The sequence below is a fragment of the Dama dama genome, chromosome 17, assembly GCF_033118175.1.
Source record: "Dama dama isolate Ldn47 chromosome 17, ASM3311817v1, whole genome shotgun sequence".
NCBI lineage: Eukaryota > Metazoa > Chordata > Mammalia > Artiodactyla > Cervidae > Dama > Dama dama.
The window spans coordinates 12,166,990-12,188,430 of record NC_083697.1 but is presented as its reverse complement, the minus strand read 5'-3'; the positions used below and the strand labels follow the sequence as shown (position 1 = coordinate 12,188,430).

Here is a 21,441-nt window from a genome sequence, read left to right as displayed (position 1 = left end):
CTTGGGAGATTACCCCAATGAATCAGAAGGCTGAATCCCTGTCAGCCACGTGACCCAAATATTAAGCTCTCTGCCCTAGCTCAGGGTGATTTTGAACCCTAAGCAATCTGCTTCTCCAGCTACTGTTCCCGTAAGAAAGTCTGTCACCTCAAGGGGGCTAGCAAAGTTCCATACTGAGTTCACAGCAAGAAACATGGTCACGGAGCACTCAGCCCTCCCCCAGGAAAGGAGGAGAGAGTGTCAAATGGAGTCAAAGGCGCTGGCAGCACCTCTGCACCATGACTCTCACAGAAGCCTAACAGTCGTAGATACTAATTCAAGCGTGAAATTTCAGAGCCTACTCTAACCTCACTCCCACTTCACCCCCCAGTGTTAAGTCAAATAATAATTTCTTGGTGTATCAACGTTGCAAACCTCATCTTTTGTAGATTCTTATTTTCTTGCAAGGAAAGAAACACAGTTGATATAAGAGGAAGAAAAGTAATGCTCTGAATATACCAAATGAACATAAATGCTGTCTTAGATATCATGGTTACTAAGGAGGAGAGAAGTGTAGGTAGCTAAAACATGATGGAAAAAACCAAAAGGGCATAGAGTAGCAAACATGGGTAGTAGCAATAAGAGATGGAGACAAACATTTACTGACCATATTCCATGAACTAAAGGACTCAGTTCAAGCAAACTGTACAGTTAAAGGGAACTCTTACAGATAACCTGAGGATTCTAGAAGCAAAGCTCAAAGCTCAGCATATAACACTCTGAAGGTCTGGGCAAATGGAGACAGCTACTGACTCTAAAGAAATAACAGAGAACAGGAAGAAATGCCCAAAAAGGAATTTAAGAAAAGCTTAAAATCATTATTTACACATAAGAAGAAAAGAATTAGGTTAAATACAATAATATTCTCTAAAATAGAATAATGTTCAGTTCAGTTCAGTCGCTCAGTCGTGTCTGACTCTGTGACCCCACAGGCTGCAGCATGCCAGGCCTCCCTGTCCATCAACAACTCCCAGAGTTTACCCAAACTCATGTCCATCAGGTCGGTGATGCCATCCAGCCATCTCATCCTCTGTCATCCCCTTCTCCTCCTGCCCCCAATCCTTCCCAGCATCAGGGTCTTTTCCAATGAGTCTTTTCCAGGATGTCTGTCTCTAGGTGAGTGATCACACCATTGTGATTGTCTGGGTCGTGAAGATGGTTTTTGTACATTTCTTTTGCGTATTCTTGCCACCTCTTCTTAATATCTTCTGCTTCTGTTAGGTCTATACCATTTCTGTCCTTTATTGAGCCCATCTTTGCACGGAATGTTCCCTTCATATGTCTAATTTTCTTGAAGAGATCTCCTAGTCTCTAGGAGCAACCCCACGTCCAACGAGCGACGGCTGCACGGGCGCAGGAGGGCGGAGAGGAGCTACTCCACGTTCAAGGTCAGGAGGGGCGGCCGTGAGGAGACACCCCTCCTCCAAGGTAAGGAGCAGTGGCTGCGCTTTGCTGGAGCAGCCATGAAGAGAGACCCCACGTCCAAGGTAAGAGAAACCTAAGTGAGACGGTAGGTATTGCAGAGGGCATCAGAGGGCAGACACACTAAAATCATTATCACAGAAAATCAGCCAATCTGACCACAGGACCACAGCCTTGTCTAACTCAGTGAAACTAAGCCATGCCGTGTGGGGCCACCCAAGACGGTCGGGTTATGGTGGAGAGGTCTGACAGAATGTGGTCCACTGGAGAAGGGAATGGCAAGGCACTTCAGTATTCTTGCCTTGAGAACCCCATGAACAGTATGAAAAGGCAAAATGATAGGATACTGAAAGAGGAACTCCCCAGGTCTGTAGGTGCCCAATATGCTACTGGAGATCAGTGGAGAAATAACTCCAGAGAGAATGAAGGGATGGAGCCAAAGCAAAAACAATACCCAGCTGTGGATGTCACTGGTGATAGAAGCAAGGTCCGTTGCTGTAAAGAGCAATATTGCATAGGAACCTGGAATGTTAGGTCCATGAATCAAGGCAAATTGGAAGTGGTCAAACAGGAGATGGCAAGAGTGAATGTCAACATTCTAGGAATCAGCAAACTAAGATGTACTGGAATGGGTGAATTTAACTCAGATGACCATTGTATCTACTACTATGGGCAGGAATCCCTTAGAAGAAATGGAGTAGCCATCATAGTCAACAAAAGTCCGAAATGCAGTACCTGGATGCAATCTCAAAAATTGACAGAATGATCTCTGTTCATTTCCAGGGCAAACCATTCAATATCACGGTAATCCAAGCCTATGCCCCAACCAGTAATGCTGAAGAAGCTGAAGTTGAAGAGTTCTATGAAGATCTACAAGACCTTTTAGAACTAACACCCAAAAAAGATGTCCTTTTCATCATAGGGGACTGGAATGCAAAAGTAGGAACTCAGGAAACATCTAGAGTAACAGGCAAATTTGGCCTTGGAGCACAGAATGAAGCAGGGCAAAGGTTAATAGAGTTTTGCCAAGAGAACACACTGGTCATAGCAAACACCCTCTTCCAACAACACAAGAGAAGACTCTACATGGACACCACCAGATGGTCAACACCGAAATCAGAATGATTATATTCTTTGCAGCCAAAGATGGAGAAGCTCTATACAGTCAGCAAAAACAAGACCGGGAGCTGACTGTGGCTCAGATCATGAACTCCTTATTGCCAAATTCAGACTGAAATTGAAGAAAGTAGGGAAAACCACTAGACTATTCAGGTATGACCTAAATCAAATCCCTTATGATTGTACAGTGGAAGTGAGAAATAGATTTAAAGGACTAGATCTGATAGACAGAGAGCCTGATGAACTATGGACGGAGGTTCGTAACACTGTACAGGAGACATGGCTTAAGACCATCCCCATGGAAAAAAAAATGCAAAGAAACAAAATGGCTGTCTGAGGAGGCCTTACAAACAGCTGTGAAAAGAAGAGAAGTGAAAAGCAAAGGAGAAAAGGAAAGATATTCCCATCTGAATGCAGAGTTCCAAAGAATAGCAAGGAGAGAGAAAAAAAAAAAGCCTTCCTCAGCAATCAATGCAAAGAAACAGAGGAAAACAACAGAATGAGGAAAATATAATAATGAAGCCCCTACAAAACAATGGGTTTGCCTAAATTAGATTTCATGGGTCTACAGGCAATTTTTTTATTGGTAACATTTACAAAGAAACAAACTGAGCCCTTTTCCAAATAGTAAAAGGAGTACGTCAAGGCTGTATATGGTCACCGTGCTTATTTAACTTACACGCAGAGTACATCATGAGAAATGCTGGGCTGGATGAGGCACAAGCTGGAACCAAGATTGCTGGGAGAAATATCAATAACCTCAGATATGCAGATGACACCACCCTTATGGCAGAAATCGAAGAAGAACTAAAGAGCCTCTTGATGAAAGTGAAAGAGCAGAGTGAAAAAGTTGGCTTAAAATGCAACATTCAGAAAACTAAAATCATGGCATCCAGTCCCATCATTTCATGGCAAATAGATGGGGAAACAGTGGAAAGAGTGGCAGACTTTATTTTTGGGGGGCTCCAAACTCACTGCAGATGGTGACTGCAGCCACGAAATTAACAGATGCTTATTCCTTGGAAGAAAAGTTATGACCAACCTAGACAGCATATTCAAAAGCAGAGACATTCCTTTGCCAACAGAAGTCAAGGCTGTGGTTTTTCCAGTAGTCATGTATGGATGTGAGAGTTGGACAGTGAAGAAAGCTGAGCGCCGAAGAACTGATGCTTTTGAACTCTTGTATTGGAGAAGACTCTTCAGAGTCCCTTGGACTGCAAGGAGATCCAACCAGTCCATCCTCAAGGAAATCAGTCCTGAATATTCATTGGAAGGACTGATGTTGAAGCTGAAAGGCTGATCCTTTGGCCCCCTGATGTGAAGAGCTGACTCATTTGAAAAGACCCTGTTGCTGGGAAAGACTGAAGGCGGGAGGAGAAGGGGATGACAGAGGATGAGATGGTTGGATGGCATCACTGACTCAATGGACATGAGTTTGAGCAAACTTCAGGAGTTGTTGATGGACAGGGAGGCCTGGCATGCTGCGGTCCACGGGGTTGCAAAGAGTCAGACGTGACTGAACTGAACTGATTCTGAACCCATAAATTACAATTAGGATATAACTGAAGATCCTGTGAGATGAGTATGCCTCAGAAAACCATGAAAAAATATAAAATACTTTAAAGTAATTAATGTTTACACATTTTCCAAAAGAGATAATTTAAATGTGTGGTTGGATCAACACATATCATGAACAATCTAAAAAGTGGCTTGAATACAGCTGGCTGCCAAAAGATCCTATGTTCCAAATCCTTTGGTAAGTCATCGTAACTTGCCCATACAAAAAAACAGTAAACACACTGGTTATCCACTACCTATTTGTACTGAAAAAACTAGGCTAGCTAATAATATAAGGAAATGAAATATCCTAAATGACTGTTTTCCAGTTACTTGAAAACCTGCTGCTGCTGCTGCCGCTAAGTCGCTTCAGTCGTGTCCGACTCTGTCTGACCCCATAGACGGCAGCCCACCAGGCGCCCCCGTCCCTGGGATTCTCCAGGCAAGAACACTGGAGTGGGTTGCCATTTCCTCCTCCAATGCATGAAAGTGAAAAGTGAAAGTGAAGTCACTCAGTCATGTCCGACTCGTAGGGACCCCATGGACTGTAGCCCACCGGGCTCCTCCATCCATGGGATTTTCCAGGCAAGAGTACTGGAAAATGACTTCTCCGACTTGAAAACCCAATTCTGTACATTTTTCCTTGCATTTTTCCTCCTGCCACTGTTGGTTTCAGACTTGGATTGAATGAAATCAGCACAATCCTCACATTAAGTTATCAAGAGTTTGTTATGAGTAAACGGCATGACGTACGTGAAGCTTCTAGAATAGTGCACATGGAAAACACTCGAGGAACTATGGGCTCCCTTACTCTGTTCCCTTTCCTCCTACTCCTGCCAACCTTCACTCTGCTTTCACTTCTGTAGTTTAGGGTTCAGGAGCCAAGTTTTCACATGTGATCTGTCAACTGCCAAACAGAATGTAAAGCTTCTTTAATTCTCTTAACGATCTGTCCAATGAACTTTAATTACAGTTCAGTCATTCAGTCATGTACGAGTCCAGGCCTCCTTGCCCATCACCAACTCCCAGAGCTTGCTCAAATTCACGTCTGTCAAGTCAGTGATGCCATCCAGCCATCTCATCCTCTGTCATCCCCTTCTCCGCTGTCGTCCCTTTCTTCTCCAGCCCTCAATCTTTCCCAGCATGAGGGTCTTTTCCAGTGAGTCAACTCTTCACATCAGGGGGTCAAAGTATTGGAGTTTCAGCTTCAGAATGAGTCCTTCCAATGAACACCCAGGACCGATTTCCTTTAGGATGGACTGGTTGGATCAAACAAGAGTCATCTCCAACAACAGTTCAAAAGCATCAATTCTTCAGTGTTCAGCTTTCTTTATAGTCCAACTCTCACATCTATACATTACCACTGGAAAAACCATAGCCTTGACTAGACAGACCTTTGTCGGCAATGTTTCTGCTTTTGAATATGCTGTCTAGGTTGGTTATGGCTTTTCTTCCACGGAGTAAGCATCTCTTAATTCCATGGCTGCAGTCACCACCTGCAGTGATTTTGGAGCCCAAGAAAACAAAATCTGTTACTGTTTCCCGAGTCCTTCTAAAAACTCCTTGTCTTGACTATTTGTCTCCTTCCCTTAATTTCTAGTGAGGGATCAATGGAGTTTAAGTCACAGTTACTGTCAGAGCCTGATGCTGTGTATAACACTATCCTAAAATACAGGATACAGAATTCAACAAAACATTGTTCCCACCTGGGAGAGTTAATTATCTATGTCAGCTTGACTAGGCCACAGGGCACGCAGATAGCTATTCAGACATTATTTTGCTTCTGCGATGATGTTTTTGTGTGAGATTAACATTTTAATACGTGAATTTGAGTAGAGTACCCTCTACAATGTAGGTGGGCCTCATCCAATCAGCTGAAGTCCTGAAAAGAACAAAAGGGTCTCCCTTCCCCCACCATAAAAGAGAATTTTTTTTTTGGCTCCAACCCATGGCATGTGGAACTTTAGTTCCCTGACCAGGAGTCAAACCTGTGCCCCCTGCACTGGAATGTAGAGCCTTAACCCCTGGAGCCCAGGGGAAGTTCCAAGAGAATTCTTCTGCCTAATGGCTTTTAAACTGGAAAATCCACTCTTCAGGGCTGACAGCTTTTCAAGCGGGACACTGGCTCTTGCTGATTCTACAGCAGCTTTCATGTCTTCAACCTTGAAATAGAACATCTGCTCTTCACTGTTCTATAGCAGCCTGTGGCCTCTGGACTTGAGGTGGGACACTGGCTCTGAACAGATTGAACCTGCCAGCCTCCATAACTACATAAGCCAATTCCTTAAAAATAAATCTCTTTCTCAGTCTCTATCTCTTTCTCTCTTCCTAGACGGATGGATGAGTAGATAGATACGTGCTAAGTCACTCAGTCGTGTCTGACTCTTTGTGACCCTATGGACCGTAGCCCACAGGCTCCTCTGTCCATGGCATTCTCCAGGCAAGAATACTGGAGTGGGCTGCCATGCCCTCCTCCAGGGGGTCTTTCTGACCCAGAAATCAAACACACGTCTCTTATGTCTCCTGCACGGGCAGGTGGGTTCTTTACATCACAGATATAGATATATAGATCCTACTGGCTCTGTTTCTCTCAAAACCCTGAGGAATGCAACACCCTCGAGAGGACAGCCACAAGGAGACACACCCAAACAAACTTTCTTCATGAAGCCTTTCCCAAACAATATCATAGAACATTGTGCCACGAGCCAAATAAGCCATCAAACAGAAAACTATCAATAAACATTCACTGAATGAATTAAAAGTACTTGAAAGCAGAATCTGCCAAGGATAATATCAGACCATGTAACTCATCCCCTCAGGAATTCTCATAAAGTCAGTGATCTGGTGTCAATTTACAGCTGGGCTTGCCCTTTCCTGCATATGCTGACTAGATGAGACTTCTCTGCTTTTATGAGTTAGTTACTGTTATTTGAAGCAGGTCATTTGGAAATAAATTTAAAACAGGGAGAACAGTTACAAATTAGTTCATTCCCCTCAATGTACAGAGTACAAATAAGAAGCAAATCAGCTCACTTGGATGGCAGCCAGGTTCTTCTGCTCCTGAGATGGTGCCTCGTGAACAAAGCGAAGCCAGTTGGAGTGTCTCGGGTTGGTAGCATCCAAAATGTACAGGACTTCTCCCTTACTCCCCCGAACCTGAAACGTAAGAGCGCCTGAATTTACACTTGAAGTTAGTATTAGCCGTACTAAACAGATTAGCCAAACTAAAAATAACATGGTATTTTTTCATAAGTATCACCTTTCTATTAACAGGTGCTGAATAGATGCTGGATTAACATCCATCCCCTTAAACATACATACAAATAGAGCCTGCGCTTTCATTTGGCAGATGTCTAGATGACTCACAAATGCAATGAGTTCTCAGAAACATCCTGTGTTGATAGCTCTTTTCTGGTCAAAATTATTTGTTTGTAGGTACATTTTAATATATGTGTTGCAAATGCAGTTGTTCAGGGATAACCATAATTGCAACACGTCCCTTTTTGTACACACAAGAGGGCACTGCGGGTTGGTTCCTCAAGTGGCAGGGGGAGAGCTGGAACAATCATCTCGATTTCTCTCTCCACCTGCTTACTGAATCATTTCCATATGTGGAGAATTTGCTAATCTAACCAGTGGAATCAGACATCCACTGGGCTACAATTCACATTTTAACTAGTGGATAAATAAAAAAGTTCAGTTTTGAACTTCTTCGTGGCCTGCTGAAATCCTGCCGAGTGGACCGTCGGCTCTGTCTCACGCCAGAAGCCCTCCTGTTCAGATCGGCTCAGCTCTCCATCAAGGGAGGGCTGTAACTGCCCCAGGACCAAGGACTCCACTGGACACTCTTGAATCCAAGTTGCTTTGAATCTAGCATCTTAAAATTGCTGCACTGTAAAGATATAGCCACTTGCTCAGTTTAATAAAATATATACCAATCTTCACCCAATGCTCATTTTGAGTTTATATTCAACTGGAATCAAGGAGAGGAGGAGGGAAGGAAGGAGTGATTAGCACTCCATATCTCCAACACAAAGTAATAAAAATATTAATATGAAGACTATACCTTCACTGACTCAGAGTGGGGAAAAACAAATTCCAGATTTCTAAAATTTTATTTTATAAAGCAAAGAACAGGGTCGCAAAGAGCTGGACATGACTGAAGCGACAGAGCAGGCGCGTACCATGGTGCCAGCTACTGCTAATGCCCTGGGGAGTTTTCCATGAATGAAACAGAGGAAGCCTGGCCCCACAACACTGAAGAGCAAACAAGCACAGACTAGACCTTCGCTCTCAGGAGGAGGACGTGGAGGAAGGGGAGGAGGGCTCTTCAGCGTGAAGCGGTCAGGCAGAGCCGCGCTGACGAGGTGACCGGAAAAGAGTTCTAAGTGAAGACAGGGCAGAGGCCAGGGGAGAGCTCAGAAAGACCGTTTCCAAGCCAGAGGAGCAGCCAGGGAAGGAAGGACACGGAGAAAGGCCCTGAGCTGGAAGCAAATCAAGGACAGCAAGAGGCCATGAGGTAGAACAGAAGGAGCAATGGAAAGAGTGGTGGGTGCTGAGATCAGACAGACGGACGCAGGCCAGGTCACGGGCACTGACTGGGACAAGAAAGCTGCCCCAGAGGTGAGCGACCCCAACGCTGCTGTGTGAAAACACCTGTGCACGCTCTACAAGGCTGACATGTCAGAGTCCTAACACGCGTCTTCTGGGGAAAAACGCAGCTAGCCTTCTCCTTGTATTTCACATCTGCCGTGTTTCTCAAACAATCCCTGTTTTCTTAAGGGTCCAAGGATCCTCAATAATCATTTAAAAATCTCTGTAATAAATGGCAGACCCTCAAAAGGCAGGGATTTAGTTTTCAATACTGAAACTGCTCAAAGAATTTAAGACTACAAATACCTCTTCCTTGTGTCTTGTATGTTTAAGTGTGAAGCTATGGGAATCTCTCACTAAATAACAACCTCATTCTGAGATGTACACTGGGAGGCCTTGAAAACTGTCCTGCCCGCCTGCTTACCCATCGTTCAGAATCCTGATACCCACTGGGTAAAGCCAGAAGTGTCCAACCACACTGCTGGCACAGACAGTGACGTGGCAACACTTCCTCAAAGAGGACACCAGGCCACATTTCTTCAAGCAGAGTAAAAGAAGTAACTCTAAACATCTGTATAAATTCTCCTTTCCAAACTCCACCATAGCTATAGTAACAAAACTGTTTATATGACAAACAGCTAAATTAAGCAAAGCAGGTAGCAATGCCACTAGATAACTAAACAAAAAGAAAAAAAATTTTCTCAGAAGTGAAATCTAAAATCTACAACTGTTGCTGAAATACACACAACCCAGCTAATTCTACATCAGGAAGCATCAGCATGATGGCCATGGCATATTGCATTTGAGAGGCCACCACTACTTACAGAAATGGTTAATGATCCTTCTCAGTCATACATTTGTTACTCAGTATTAAGTATGACACTCCAAAACTCTGACCACCTGAGGCAGAGAGCCAACTCACTGGAACTACCCTGATGCTGGGAAAGACTGTGGGCAGGAGGGAAGAGGGCAACAGAGGATGAGATGGTTGGATGGCATCATGGACTCAATGGACATGAGTTTGAGTAAACCCCAGGAGATAGGGAAGGACAGGGAAGCCTGGCGTGCTGCAGTCCATGGGGTCACAAAGAGTTGGACCCAGCTGAGCAACTCAACAACAAATTAAGCACAATATATATCAGATGTGTTTGACATTTGAAATTCATTCTTCAAAGATGTGTAACATAACAAAGATTTCTCTGTGACTTACTATAATAAGCCCATTTTACCAAGGGCATTGCTTGTTCCTTATTTTTTCAGCTTTTCCCCAGGCCCCCTGGCTCTAGCTATGTTGAATGACTCAGTGACTCATTTCCAGTCCATTAGATGCATGCACTTCCTGGTTATCTACTATCCTCTCACATCGTATTTCAGCTTAAGAGACACGTACAATCCAATTTTTTCGTAAACTCTTACAAGATTGTCACTTTCAATAACCTAAATCCATATATTATTGCTTACAGTCTCCTAACAACACTATAATGACAGACCGTAGTGGCCTACACATTTATATTTGAGGTAACTTTTTTGTTCATTAACAGAGCTGCTACTCATTTATTTTACTCTAAACATCTTGACCCACATGACGCTTAAGTCCCCACCGTGCAGCCCTCACAGGCTGCCCGCTTTCTCCAGTTTCCAGCAGCTGGTCCTCTCCTCGTTCTCTCCACCCGTCTCCAACATTTGACTGAAACTGCTGGATTACTGCTCACATGACTTTTGCCTTCCTACCCTAACCCCAGCATTCTCCTCACTGAAATACCTAAGAGAGACATCCAGGGATAATCTAATCTAATCTTCTTTCCAAAGAAACCAAATCAAAAAAAAAAAAACTCCAGACAGATGGCTATTACTAAAGGCTCCATGTGTCTATTTTGACACTGAACCCTGAGTAATATAAATTGAACATTTTTAAAGACTAATGAATAAAAAAGACTCAAAATTCTTCTCAGTATCATGTTCCAGCATCTGACCTTTGCAGTGAGTGTGTATTGCTTTTCCTTTCAAAACTAGTCTTCCCAATACCATCTTATTCTATTTGAATTTTTGTGGAAATGAAGCGTATTGGTTAATGCCCTATCAAGGACTGTCTTCTGAATACCAGGGTCTATAAAGAAATCAGAGGACAAGATGGTGGGATGGCATCACCAACTCAATGGACATGAGTCTGAGCAAGCTCCGGGAGACGGTGAGGGACAGGGAAGCCTGGTGTGCTGCAGTCCATGAGGTGGGGCAAAGAGTGGGATACCACTGAGCAACTGAACAACAATAAAGAAGATAAATTTCCATCTTGCAATAAAAACCATCTCAGTTCCAAACTCTGATTTGCACAGGCTTCCTAAGCCAGTTACATAAAAATAAGTTAGCTAAATTAGGAAAGGGAAAGAAACTTTCACGTGAAAATGAAAACCTTCCCCCCTTTAATCTAGTCACTCATATCTCTGGGACTCTGTCACTGTACATTAAATGAAAATTATCACTGTGCAGGAACTTGGCAGATTCTTGCCTCTCTCAAATGCTTCTGACATCACTTCTCAAGGTCCAAGACACTGTGCTGGATCTGTCTTTATTTCCAGATTAAAGATTAATGGTATTCATATAAAAGGAATGAAGTTACAGTATGACTGGACTCTGAAAACATTATGCTAAGTGAAAGAATCTAGTCTTGAAAGACCATATATTATATGATTCAGTGACACAAAATGTCCAGAACAGGCAGTAAATTAGTGGTTGCCTAGGTCTGCGGGGATTAGGAGGTAAAAGAGTCACAGCTGAAGAGTATAGGGGCTTCTTGAGGCCGATGAAAACCTTCTAAAATTGATTATTGTAATGACTGTAAAACTCTGTATATATACTAAAAACCAATGTGAACAGTAAAAAAAAAAAAAATTAATGGAATTAAATATATCACAGTTTGCCTTCCCATTCAGCGAAGGACAGAAGAAACCACAAAAAGATTCAGCTCAACAACAAAAAAAACCCTAACGTGAGAGAAAAAATTGGAAATATATATAAACAATTTTTCTTTCCTTCAATTTAAACAGTCTTTCTGTAACTTGGGTCAACTATAAACAGAGAAGCTTATTTATTTTTTGGATAGTTCATGTTCATAGTACAAGGGTTTACAACATTACTCTACTATTTTCCTTCAATTATTTTGAATGCCTGAGAAATTTTTCACTTAGTACATACAAGGCATCAGCCTTCCCAGGGCAAAACTAATCAGCCAGATTTGTCCCCAGACCTGGTAAAATGTAACCAATGGAACTTTACTTAACATGTGGTAAAATTTAATGACAGTGAAATATAATTAGTTCCAAAAAAATAGCAATAATTTCCTTAATTAGAAGTCACAATATGTTATGTTATATGATTTATTAAAGAAAACATATTTCCCTTTCTTTCAACAAGACTTTTCAAAGAAGGTAATTTTAAAGAAGTAAAATTTAGAGCATGGATGTCTTTAGAGGATAAATTGTCATCATGTTTTTGTATTTAAATTACAGGCATTGTTTCAGCAATTGTTTTTAAATGAAGTAAGGCCAGATGCCCTGCTTTCAGTATTTAATTACCCAGACTTCAGGATATCTTTAGGACCACAAAAAACTAAGTGCGCTCAAATAATCAATTTGGACAGCACACTGTTGTCAGAGTTAACCTAAAGAGAGACACACTTTCAGGAATCAGCAAAGATCATCCCTAGGAAACTGTAACGATTTATAGTTTCTAAGCGAAAGGTATGGTTTTTTTCCTGTTGATTTTTCAAAGACTTCCGTCTCAAATTCTTCCTAGCTTTGGTGCCTTTAAACACACACACACACAATCACTGTAGCATACCTGCCTTTATCTCCCCCACACACTATCCCATCGTCCTGATTCACAGAAACCCATCCTCAGGTGGGAAATCACATGGAGAGAAAACACAGGCCTTTACTGAGCACCATCCAGAATAGAACACACACAAAATTAAATAACTTAAAAGGGCCAATGAGCAAAGTCAAGTCTCTTTTTCATTACCAATAATTACTGCCCTAAATATTTCAAGCTGGCATTCTAGAGTGATAAAAATGCTGGACTAGAAATCAAAAGGCCAGATGTGATCCAAACTCTGCCTGTGAGTCATGCGGTGAGCTGGGCGACTCACGTCCTCCAGGTGAATTAAGCCATGGTCTCCTGACCTCTAAAATGGGAGATGGCAGTCCCCGTGCTGACCCCGCGGTGGGAGCAGCAAAGGACGAAGATTCATGGCTGGTGAAGAGCCCGCCCACCAACGCAGGAGATAGGACATGAATCAGACTCCTGGGTCGGGAGGATCCCCTGCATCTTCAGGAGGGCACAGCAACCCACTCCAGTATTCTTGTCTGGAGAGCCCCATGGACAGAGGAGCCTGCCTGGCTGCGATCCAGAAAGCCGAGTCAGACATGACTGAAGAGACTTGGAAGGGCAAGGCACACGGAGGAGAGTGAGGCCCAGGGCCACCAGCGCGCGCTCTGAGACGGCCACCGCCCCCAGCAGCACGCAGGGCACACATGCACCATGCGGGAGAGTGAGGCCCAGGGCCACCAGCTCACGTTCAGAGACAGCCACCACCCCCAGCAGCACGCAGGGCACACGCGCAGCGTGCGGGAGAGAGAGGCCCAGGGCCACCAGTGCGCTCAGAGACGGCCACCGCCCCCAGCAGCACGCAGGGCACACGCGCATCATGCGCGAGAGTGAGGCCCAGGGCCACCAGCTCACGTTCAGAGATGGCCATCGCCCCCAGCAGCACGCAGGACACACGCGCACCATGCGGGAGAGTGAGGCTCAGGGCCACCAGCGCGCGCTCTGAGACGGCCACCGCCCCCAGCAGCACGCAGGGCACACGCGCATCATGCGGGAGAGTGAGGCCCAGGGCCACCAGCTCACGTTCAGAGACGGCCACTGTCCCCAGCAGCACGCAGGGCACACGCGCACTGTGCGGGAGAGTGAGGCCCAGGGCCACTAGCGCGCGCTCTGAGATGGCCACCGCCCCCAGCAGCACGCAGGGCACACACGCATCATGCGGGAGAGTGAGGCCCAGGGCCACCAGCTCACGTTCAGAGACGGCCACTGCCCCCAGCAGCACGCAGGGCACACGCGCACTGTGCGGGAGAGTGAGGCCCAGGGCCACTAGCGCGCGCTCAGAGACGGCCCCCGCCCCCAGCAGCACGCAGGGCACACACGCATCATGCGGGAGAGTGAGGCCCAGGGCCACCAGCTCACGTTCAGAGACGGCCACTGCCCCCAGCAGCACGCAGGGCACACGCGCACTGTGCGGGAGAGTGAGGCCCAGGGCCACTAGCACGTGCTCAGAGACGGCCACCGCCCCCAGCAGCACGCAGGGCACACGCGCATCATGCGGGAGAGTGAGGCCCAGGGCCACCAGCTCACGTTCAGAGATGGCCCCCGCCCCCAGCAGCACGCAGGGCACAGGCGCATCATGCGGGAGAGTGAGGCCCAGGGCCACTAGCGCGCTCAGAGACGGCCACCGCCCCCAGCAGCACGCAGGGCACACACGCATCATGCGGGAGAGTGAGGCCCAGGGCCACCAGCTCAAGTTCAGAGATGGCCACCGCCCCCAGCAGCACGCAGGACACACGCGCACCATGCGGGAGAGTGAGGCCCAGGGCCACTAGCGCGCTCAGAGACGGCCACCGCCCCCAGCAGCACGCAGGGCACACGCGCATCATGCGGGAGAGTGAGGCCCAGGGCCACCACCTCACGTTCAGAGACGGCCACTGCCCCCAGCAGCACGCAGGGCACACGCGCACTGTGCGGGAGAGTGAGGCCCAGGGCCACTAGCGCGCTCAGAGACGGCCACCGCCCCCAGCAGCACGCAGGGCACACACGCATCATGCGGGAGAGTGAGGCCCAGGGCCACCAGCTCACGTTCAGAGACGGCCACTGTCCCCAGCAGCACGCAGGGCACACGCGCACTGTGCGGGAGAGTGAGGCCCAGGGCCACCAGCGCGCTCAGAGATGGCCACCGCCCCCAGCAGCACGCAGGGCACACACGCATCATGCGGGAGAGTGAGGCCCAGGGCCACCAGCTCACGTTCAGAGACGGCCACTGCCCCCAGCAGCACGCAGGGCACACGCGCACTGTGCGGGAGAGTGAGGCCCAGGGCCACTAGCGCGCTCAGAGACGGCCACCGCCCCCAGCAGCACGCAGGGCACACACGCACCATGCGGGAGAGTGAGGCCCAGGGCCAACAGCGCGCTCAGAGATGGCCACCGCCCCCAGCAGCACGCAGGGCACACACGCACCATGCGGGAGAGTGAGGCCCAGGGCCACCAGCGCGCTCAGAGACGGCCACCGCCCCCAGCAGCACGCAGGGCACACACGCACCATGCGGGAGAGTGAGGCCCAGGGCCAACAGCGCGCTCAGAGATGGCCACCGCCCCCAGCAGCACGCAGGGCACACGCGCACTGTGCGGGAGACTGAGGCCCAGGGCCACCAGCTCACGTTCAGAGACAGCCACCACCCCCAGCAGCACGCAGGGCACACGCGCAGCGTGCGGGAGAGAGAGGCCCAGGGCCACCAGTGCGCTCAGAGACGGCCACCGCCCCCAGCAGCACGCAGGGCACACACGCATCATGCGGGAGAGTGAGGCCCAGGGCCACCAGCTCACGTTCAGAGACGGCCACTGCCCCCAGCAGCACGCAGGGCACACGCGCACTGTGCGGGAGAGTGAGGCCCAGGGCCACTAGCGCGCTCAGAGACGGCCACCGCCCCCAGCAGCACGCAGGGCACACACGCACCATGCGGGAGAGTGAGGCCCAGGGCCACCAGCGCGCTCAGAGACGGCCACTGCCCCCAGCAGCACGCAGGGCACACGCGCACTGTGCGGGAGAGTGAGGCCCAGGGCCACTAGCACGCGCTCAGAGACGGCCACCGCCCCCAGCAGCACGCAGGGCACACACGCACCATGCGGGAGAGTGAGGCCCAGGGCCACTAGCGCGCTCAGAGACGGCCACCGCCCCCAGCAGCACGCAGGGCACACACGCACCATGCGGGAGAGTGAGGCCCAAGGCCACTAGCGCGCGCTCAGAGACGGCCCCCGCCCCCAGCAGCACGCAGGGCACACGCGCACTGTGCGGGAGAGTGAGGCCCAGGGCCACTAGCGGGCGCTCAGAGACGGCCCCCGCCCCCAGCAGCACGCAGGGCACACACGCACCATGCGGGAGAGTGAGGCCCAGGGCCACTAGCGCGCTCAGAGACGGCCACCGCCCCCAGCAGCACGCAGGGCACACACGCACCATGCGGGAGACTGAGGCCCAGGGCCACCAGCGCGCTCAGAGACGGCCCCCGCCCCCAGCAGCACGCAGGGCACACACGCACCATGCGGGAGAGTGAGGCCCAGGGCCACCAGCGCGCTCAGAGATGGCCACCGCCCCCAGCAGCACGCAGGGCACACACGCACCATGCGGGAGAGTGAGGCCCAGGGCCACTAGCGCGCTCAGAGACGGCCACCGCCCCCAGCAGCACGCAGGGCACACACGCACCATGCGGGAGAGTGAGGCCCAGGGCCACCAGCGCGCTCAGAGATGGCCACCGCCCCCAGCAGCACGCAGGGCACAGGCGCATCATGCGGGAGAGTGAGGCCCAGGGCCACTAGCGCGCTCAGAGACGGCCACCGCCCCCAGCAGCACGCAGGGCACACACGCACCATGCGGGAGAGTGAGGCCCAGGGCCACTAGCGCGCTCAGAGACGGCCACCGCCCCCAGCAGCACGCAGGGCACACACGCATCATGCGGGAGAGTGAGGCCCAGGGCCACTAGCGCGCGCTCAGAGACGGCCCCCGCCCCCAGCAGCACGCAGGGCACACACGCACCATGCGGGAGAGTGAGGCCCAGGGCCACTAGCGCGCGCTCAGAGACAGCCACCGCCCCCAGCAGCACGCAGGGCACACGCGCATCATGCGGGAGAGTGAGGCCCAGGGCCACTAGCGCGCTCAGAGATGGCCACCGCCCCCAGCAGCACACAGGGCACACACGCATCATGCGGGAGAGTGAGGCCCAGGGCCACTAGCGCGCGCTCAGAGACGGCCACCGCCCCCAGCAGCACGCAGGGCACACGCGCATCATGCGGGAGAGTGAGGCCCAGGGCCACCAGCTCACGTTCAGAGACGGCCACTGCCCCCAGCAGCACGCAGGGCACACACGCATCATGCGGGAGAGTGAGGCCCAGGGCCACCAGCATGCTCAGAGACGGCCACCGCCCCCAGCAGCACGCAGGGCACAGGCGAACCGTGCTCCTGTCATGAAGGATAGCCTGAGAACATCATCAAACCCAAACACACACAAGTAGCCTCTGCTTGGATGCCTGAAGGAGCAGGTGCCATCACCAGGCAGTAGCTAATCCAGGGGTCACTCAGCTCAGCTGACCTTCCTTAAGTCAAATTCCAACGTGCTGCCCTCAACTCCAGTGCTGTCCCTTCAGTAGCTCTCATTTCTCTCCCGACTGCAGCCCTTCAAGTTTCTGAAGGCAGAAAGACTCCAAAGAGTCAGACACAACTGAGCGATTTTCACATTCACTTTTCTACTGAAGCAATTTAAAATCACAAAAGCTGTTTTGATTGCCACATCTCACATTTAGTTGAGGGTGCCTTTATAATCACCTAATCTATATCAAGAAAGCTCTCCTGATACTGTCGAAGATGTGAAGACAAGTTTTAACTGAGGAACTCAGTCAGGTTTATGTACGTAAACAAATCCTGTGCTTGGGCACCTGACCACACAGAGATGGAAATCTTTTATCTGGTCCTATCTCAATAAATATTTTATTCACTAAAAGCTCAGCTAATGTGTCTTCGTTTTTAAAACTGCCATTGCCTTCATTTCCTTTAAAAGTTAGAAAATATTTTATAAGAGGTAATGGAAGACTTAACTTCAAAAGCACTCCATACCTTGCCTCTCAAAGCACTTGTAAAATGGGAGTAATTTTTTTAAAGAAGAAATAACTGACATGACAATGTGAAAGACATCATGGAAAGCATATTATCTTTTTCACAGTAAATTCATGAAAGAGCCTTAGCAGTGTAACCACTGTCGCTTCCTATAGTTTTACAAACATGTTCAGGCAGTCAGACTACAGTGATATTTTGGATAGACAAGTTTTTTACTGCATAAAAAATAAAAAACATTTAGCTGACATTAGCTTATGACACCCCCTGCTTTAGGGGTTTTCTATAAAGAATGTGCAAAGGTTAGTGCATAAATACTGGCATCCATTCTGACTGCTTAGTGGCCTTTTGGTTCACTTCTTGATTTTGTCAATATCCTAAGGTTGGTGACTTCTCCATAAATAAAGTGTTATTTCACTAAGGAATTAGAAAACCATATTAATAAAGTTAGCATGTCATTTCCCAATTCGGTATAATCCATCAAATCCATCATATACAATTCACAAAACTTTAAATCTAATTAACATTTTATGAGCCTATAGTGTTGTCAAAATTTTAATACAGATTTGAGACTTACACAGACAAGAGCCTTGAAGTCAGCTTCTGGAGAATCCTCCCTATGGTATACTAAGAGGTACACAAAATATGTCAAATATAAGAAAAATTTACTAGCAAAATTCTAATTAACAGACACAAAAGCATTTCAAACGGTTCTTTGTGTAAGAAAACAACGATACTTTCTAAGATCCTCAGATCACAGTCTTAATGCTGTTTTTAGAAGATGATGCCTTGTATCTGGAAATTCCTGGCAAGGTTAATAGACACAGTGAATAACAAAGAGCTCTGTGCAGAAATGAGGAAAAATAAGGAAAAAAAAAAAGATCCAGGTTTCCTTTGATTCTAACTTGAGTTATTTCCTAACCCAAATTGCACTGTAGTCACTGGTTTCAGATTTTTCCTAAATACACAGTTTTTCTACAGCTATTAATACTGAACCTACCCGGCCTACTTAAATTAATTGTAGTTTTCATTCAAACCTTCAAAATGTATGCAACTCAACAAAGAAATAAATAAATTATCTTAGTATGAGAATACACCTAAAGCAATAAAATATTTCCCAATCACTAGCATCCATCGTTTCCTTTCTTAAAATCATCCAACAATCACAGTTCTGTGCTGAAGAATTCTAGAAAGGTAACAGTTATCAGTAAACAACATTTATTGAACAACATCTATTGTGCAGTTCTTTACTGGTTATTTTAAAATATGCCATGAGAAGCTACAAATGAAATTCTAGAATACTGTTCCTTTATCCAACATCCTCAGTATTAATAAGGACACAGAAAACACAATTTTTAAAAGAACAAACCTATGGACACCTTATCTTTGACAAAGGAGGCAAGGATATACAATGGAAAAAAGACAACCTCTTTAACAAGTGGTGCTGGGAAAACTGGTCAACCACTTGTAAAAGAATGAAACTAGAACACTTTCTAACACCATACACAAAAATAAACTCAAAATGGATTAAAGATCTAAATGTAAGACCAGAAACTATAAAACTCCTAGAGGAGAACATAGGCAAAACACTCTCCGACATAAATCACAGCAAGATCCTCTATGACCCACTCCCAGAATATTGGAAATAAAAGCAAAACTAAACAAATGGGACCTAATGAAACTTAAAAGCTTTTGCACTACAAAGGAAACTATAAGTAAGGTGAAAAGACAGCCCTCAGATTGGGAGAAAATAATAGCAAATGAAGAAACAGACAAAGGATTAATCTCAAAAATATACAAGCAACTCCTGCAGCTCAATTCCAGAAAAATAAATGACCCAATCAAAAAATGGGCCAGAGAATTAAACAGACATTTCTCCAAAGAAGACATACAGATGGCTAACAAACACATGAAAAGATGCTCAACATCACTCATTATTAGAGAAATGCAAATCAAAACCACAATGAGGTACCATTACACGCCAGTCAGGATGGCTGCTATCCAAAAGTCTACAAGCAATAAATGCTGGAGAGGGTGTGGAGAAAAGGGAACCCTCTTACACTGTTGGTGGGAATGCAAACTAGTACAGCCGCTATGGAAAACAGTGTGGAGATTTCTTAAAAAACTGGAAATAGAACTGCCATATGACCCAGCAATCCCACTTCTGGGCATACACACTGAGGAAACCAGATCTGAAAGAGACACGTGCACCCCAATGTTCATCGCAGCACTGTTTATAATAGCCAGGACATGGAAGCAACCTAGATGCCCATCAGCAGATGAATGGATAAGGAAGCTGTGGTACATATACACCATGGAATATTACTCAGCCGTTAAAAAGAATTCATTTGAACCAGTCCTAATGAGATGGATGAAGCTGGAGCCCCTTATACAGAGTGAAGTAAGCCAGAAAGATAAAGAACATTACAGCATACTAACACATATATATGGAATTTAGAAAGATGGTAACGATAACCCTATACGCAAAACAGAAAAAGAGACAGAGAAATACAGAACAGACTTTTGAACTCTGTGGGAGAATGTGAGGGTGGGATATTTCAAAAGAACAGCATGTATACTATCTATGGTGAAACAGATCACCAGCCCAGGTGGGATGCATGAGACAAGTGCTCCGGCCTGGTGCACTGGGAAGACCCAGAGGAATCGGGTGGAGAGGGAGGTGGGAGCGGGGATCGGGATGGGGAATATGTGTAAATCCATGGCTGATTCATATCAATGTATGACAAAACCTACTGAAATGTTGTGAAGTGACTGGCCTCCAACTAATTAAAAAAAAAAAAAGAAAGAAAAAAAAAATCAGAATTATACTAGCACCATTGAATTCTTGATATGATTTAATCTTAATAAATTCATTAATCCAAATTAAAAAAAAAGAACAATTGAAAGAAAAAAGAACCAACAAAGCAAAGTCTGATTATCATAAGGTAGATATACACACAAACTTCATTTCAAAAACAGTACACACAGGTGTAAAATAACAAACTGCTGAGATCCTGAGGATGGACCAAAGGAAAAATAAAATCTCAGCAAAGAGTATGTTATAAAAAGCTTCCAATTAGAAAAGGTTTGCAGGAAGAGTAAACCTAGCAGGCCCGAGACGATCATGTTTACAAAAGGCCTGCTTGTGAGTGAGACTGGCCCCTGCCTGGCACGTGGGAACCTGGAGTTCTCAGGACGTCCCCAGGCCATAGTTAATGGATAAGGGTGGCTCACTGTTCCTAGACAGTATAAACACCATGGTTTATGCTGAAAACCTGCTTTTCTCCTGGGAAACTGCAATCACGGTACATGCTAGGCACAAGGTGGCTACAAGCCCCCAATAAAAATCTTGGGTACTAAATTTCTAACGTGCTTCCTTGTACAGAAACATCACATGTGTGTGCTGGTCCTTCATCACCAGGAAAAGAGTGAGCTCCGTGTGACCTCTCACGGGAAGGAGGGAGCGTGATGGAATCGACACTTGGGTTCCTGCAGATTCTGCTGTGCCTTCTTCCCTCGTGACCCAGCTGTGCACATCACTGAAGAAAATCTTCCCCATAAGTACAACTACATGCTGAGTCTCATGAGTCCCTCTAGGGAATCTCAGAATGTGGGGGTGATCCTGGGAATCCCCAACACATAAGATAAGGTTAGTTCTGGTTGCTGAATGGACGGCATACAAACTTGTCAACAGAAGAAGTAGAAAATCATCTAGAGATCAACAGAATTTTATCTTGCTTATATGTAACTTACACAAATTAAACTACAACCATTCAATGAAAGGA

The 21,441-nt window shown here is 46.9% G+C and overlaps 1 protein-coding gene across 10 annotated transcripts in view; it reads right to left on the bottom strand.

Annotated features, from left to right (window-relative positions):
- The window catches only part of PRDM5 (PR/SET domain 5), a 268,633-nt gene that overhangs the window by 175,599 nt on the left and 71,593 nt on the right, over positions 1–21,441 (bottom strand). For 9 of the 10 annotated variants that reach the window (XM_061164115.1, XM_061164108.1, XM_061164113.1 and 6 more), the window contains exon 3: positions 7,171–7,293. The exons of the other annotated variant lie outside the window; for it this stretch is intronic. In XM_061164115.1, coding sequence (XP_061020098.1) covers positions 7,171–7,293 — 123 coding nt within the window. The remainder of the gene's footprint in view (positions 1–7,170; positions 7,294–21,441) is intronic. 10 annotated transcript variants of the gene reach the window in all.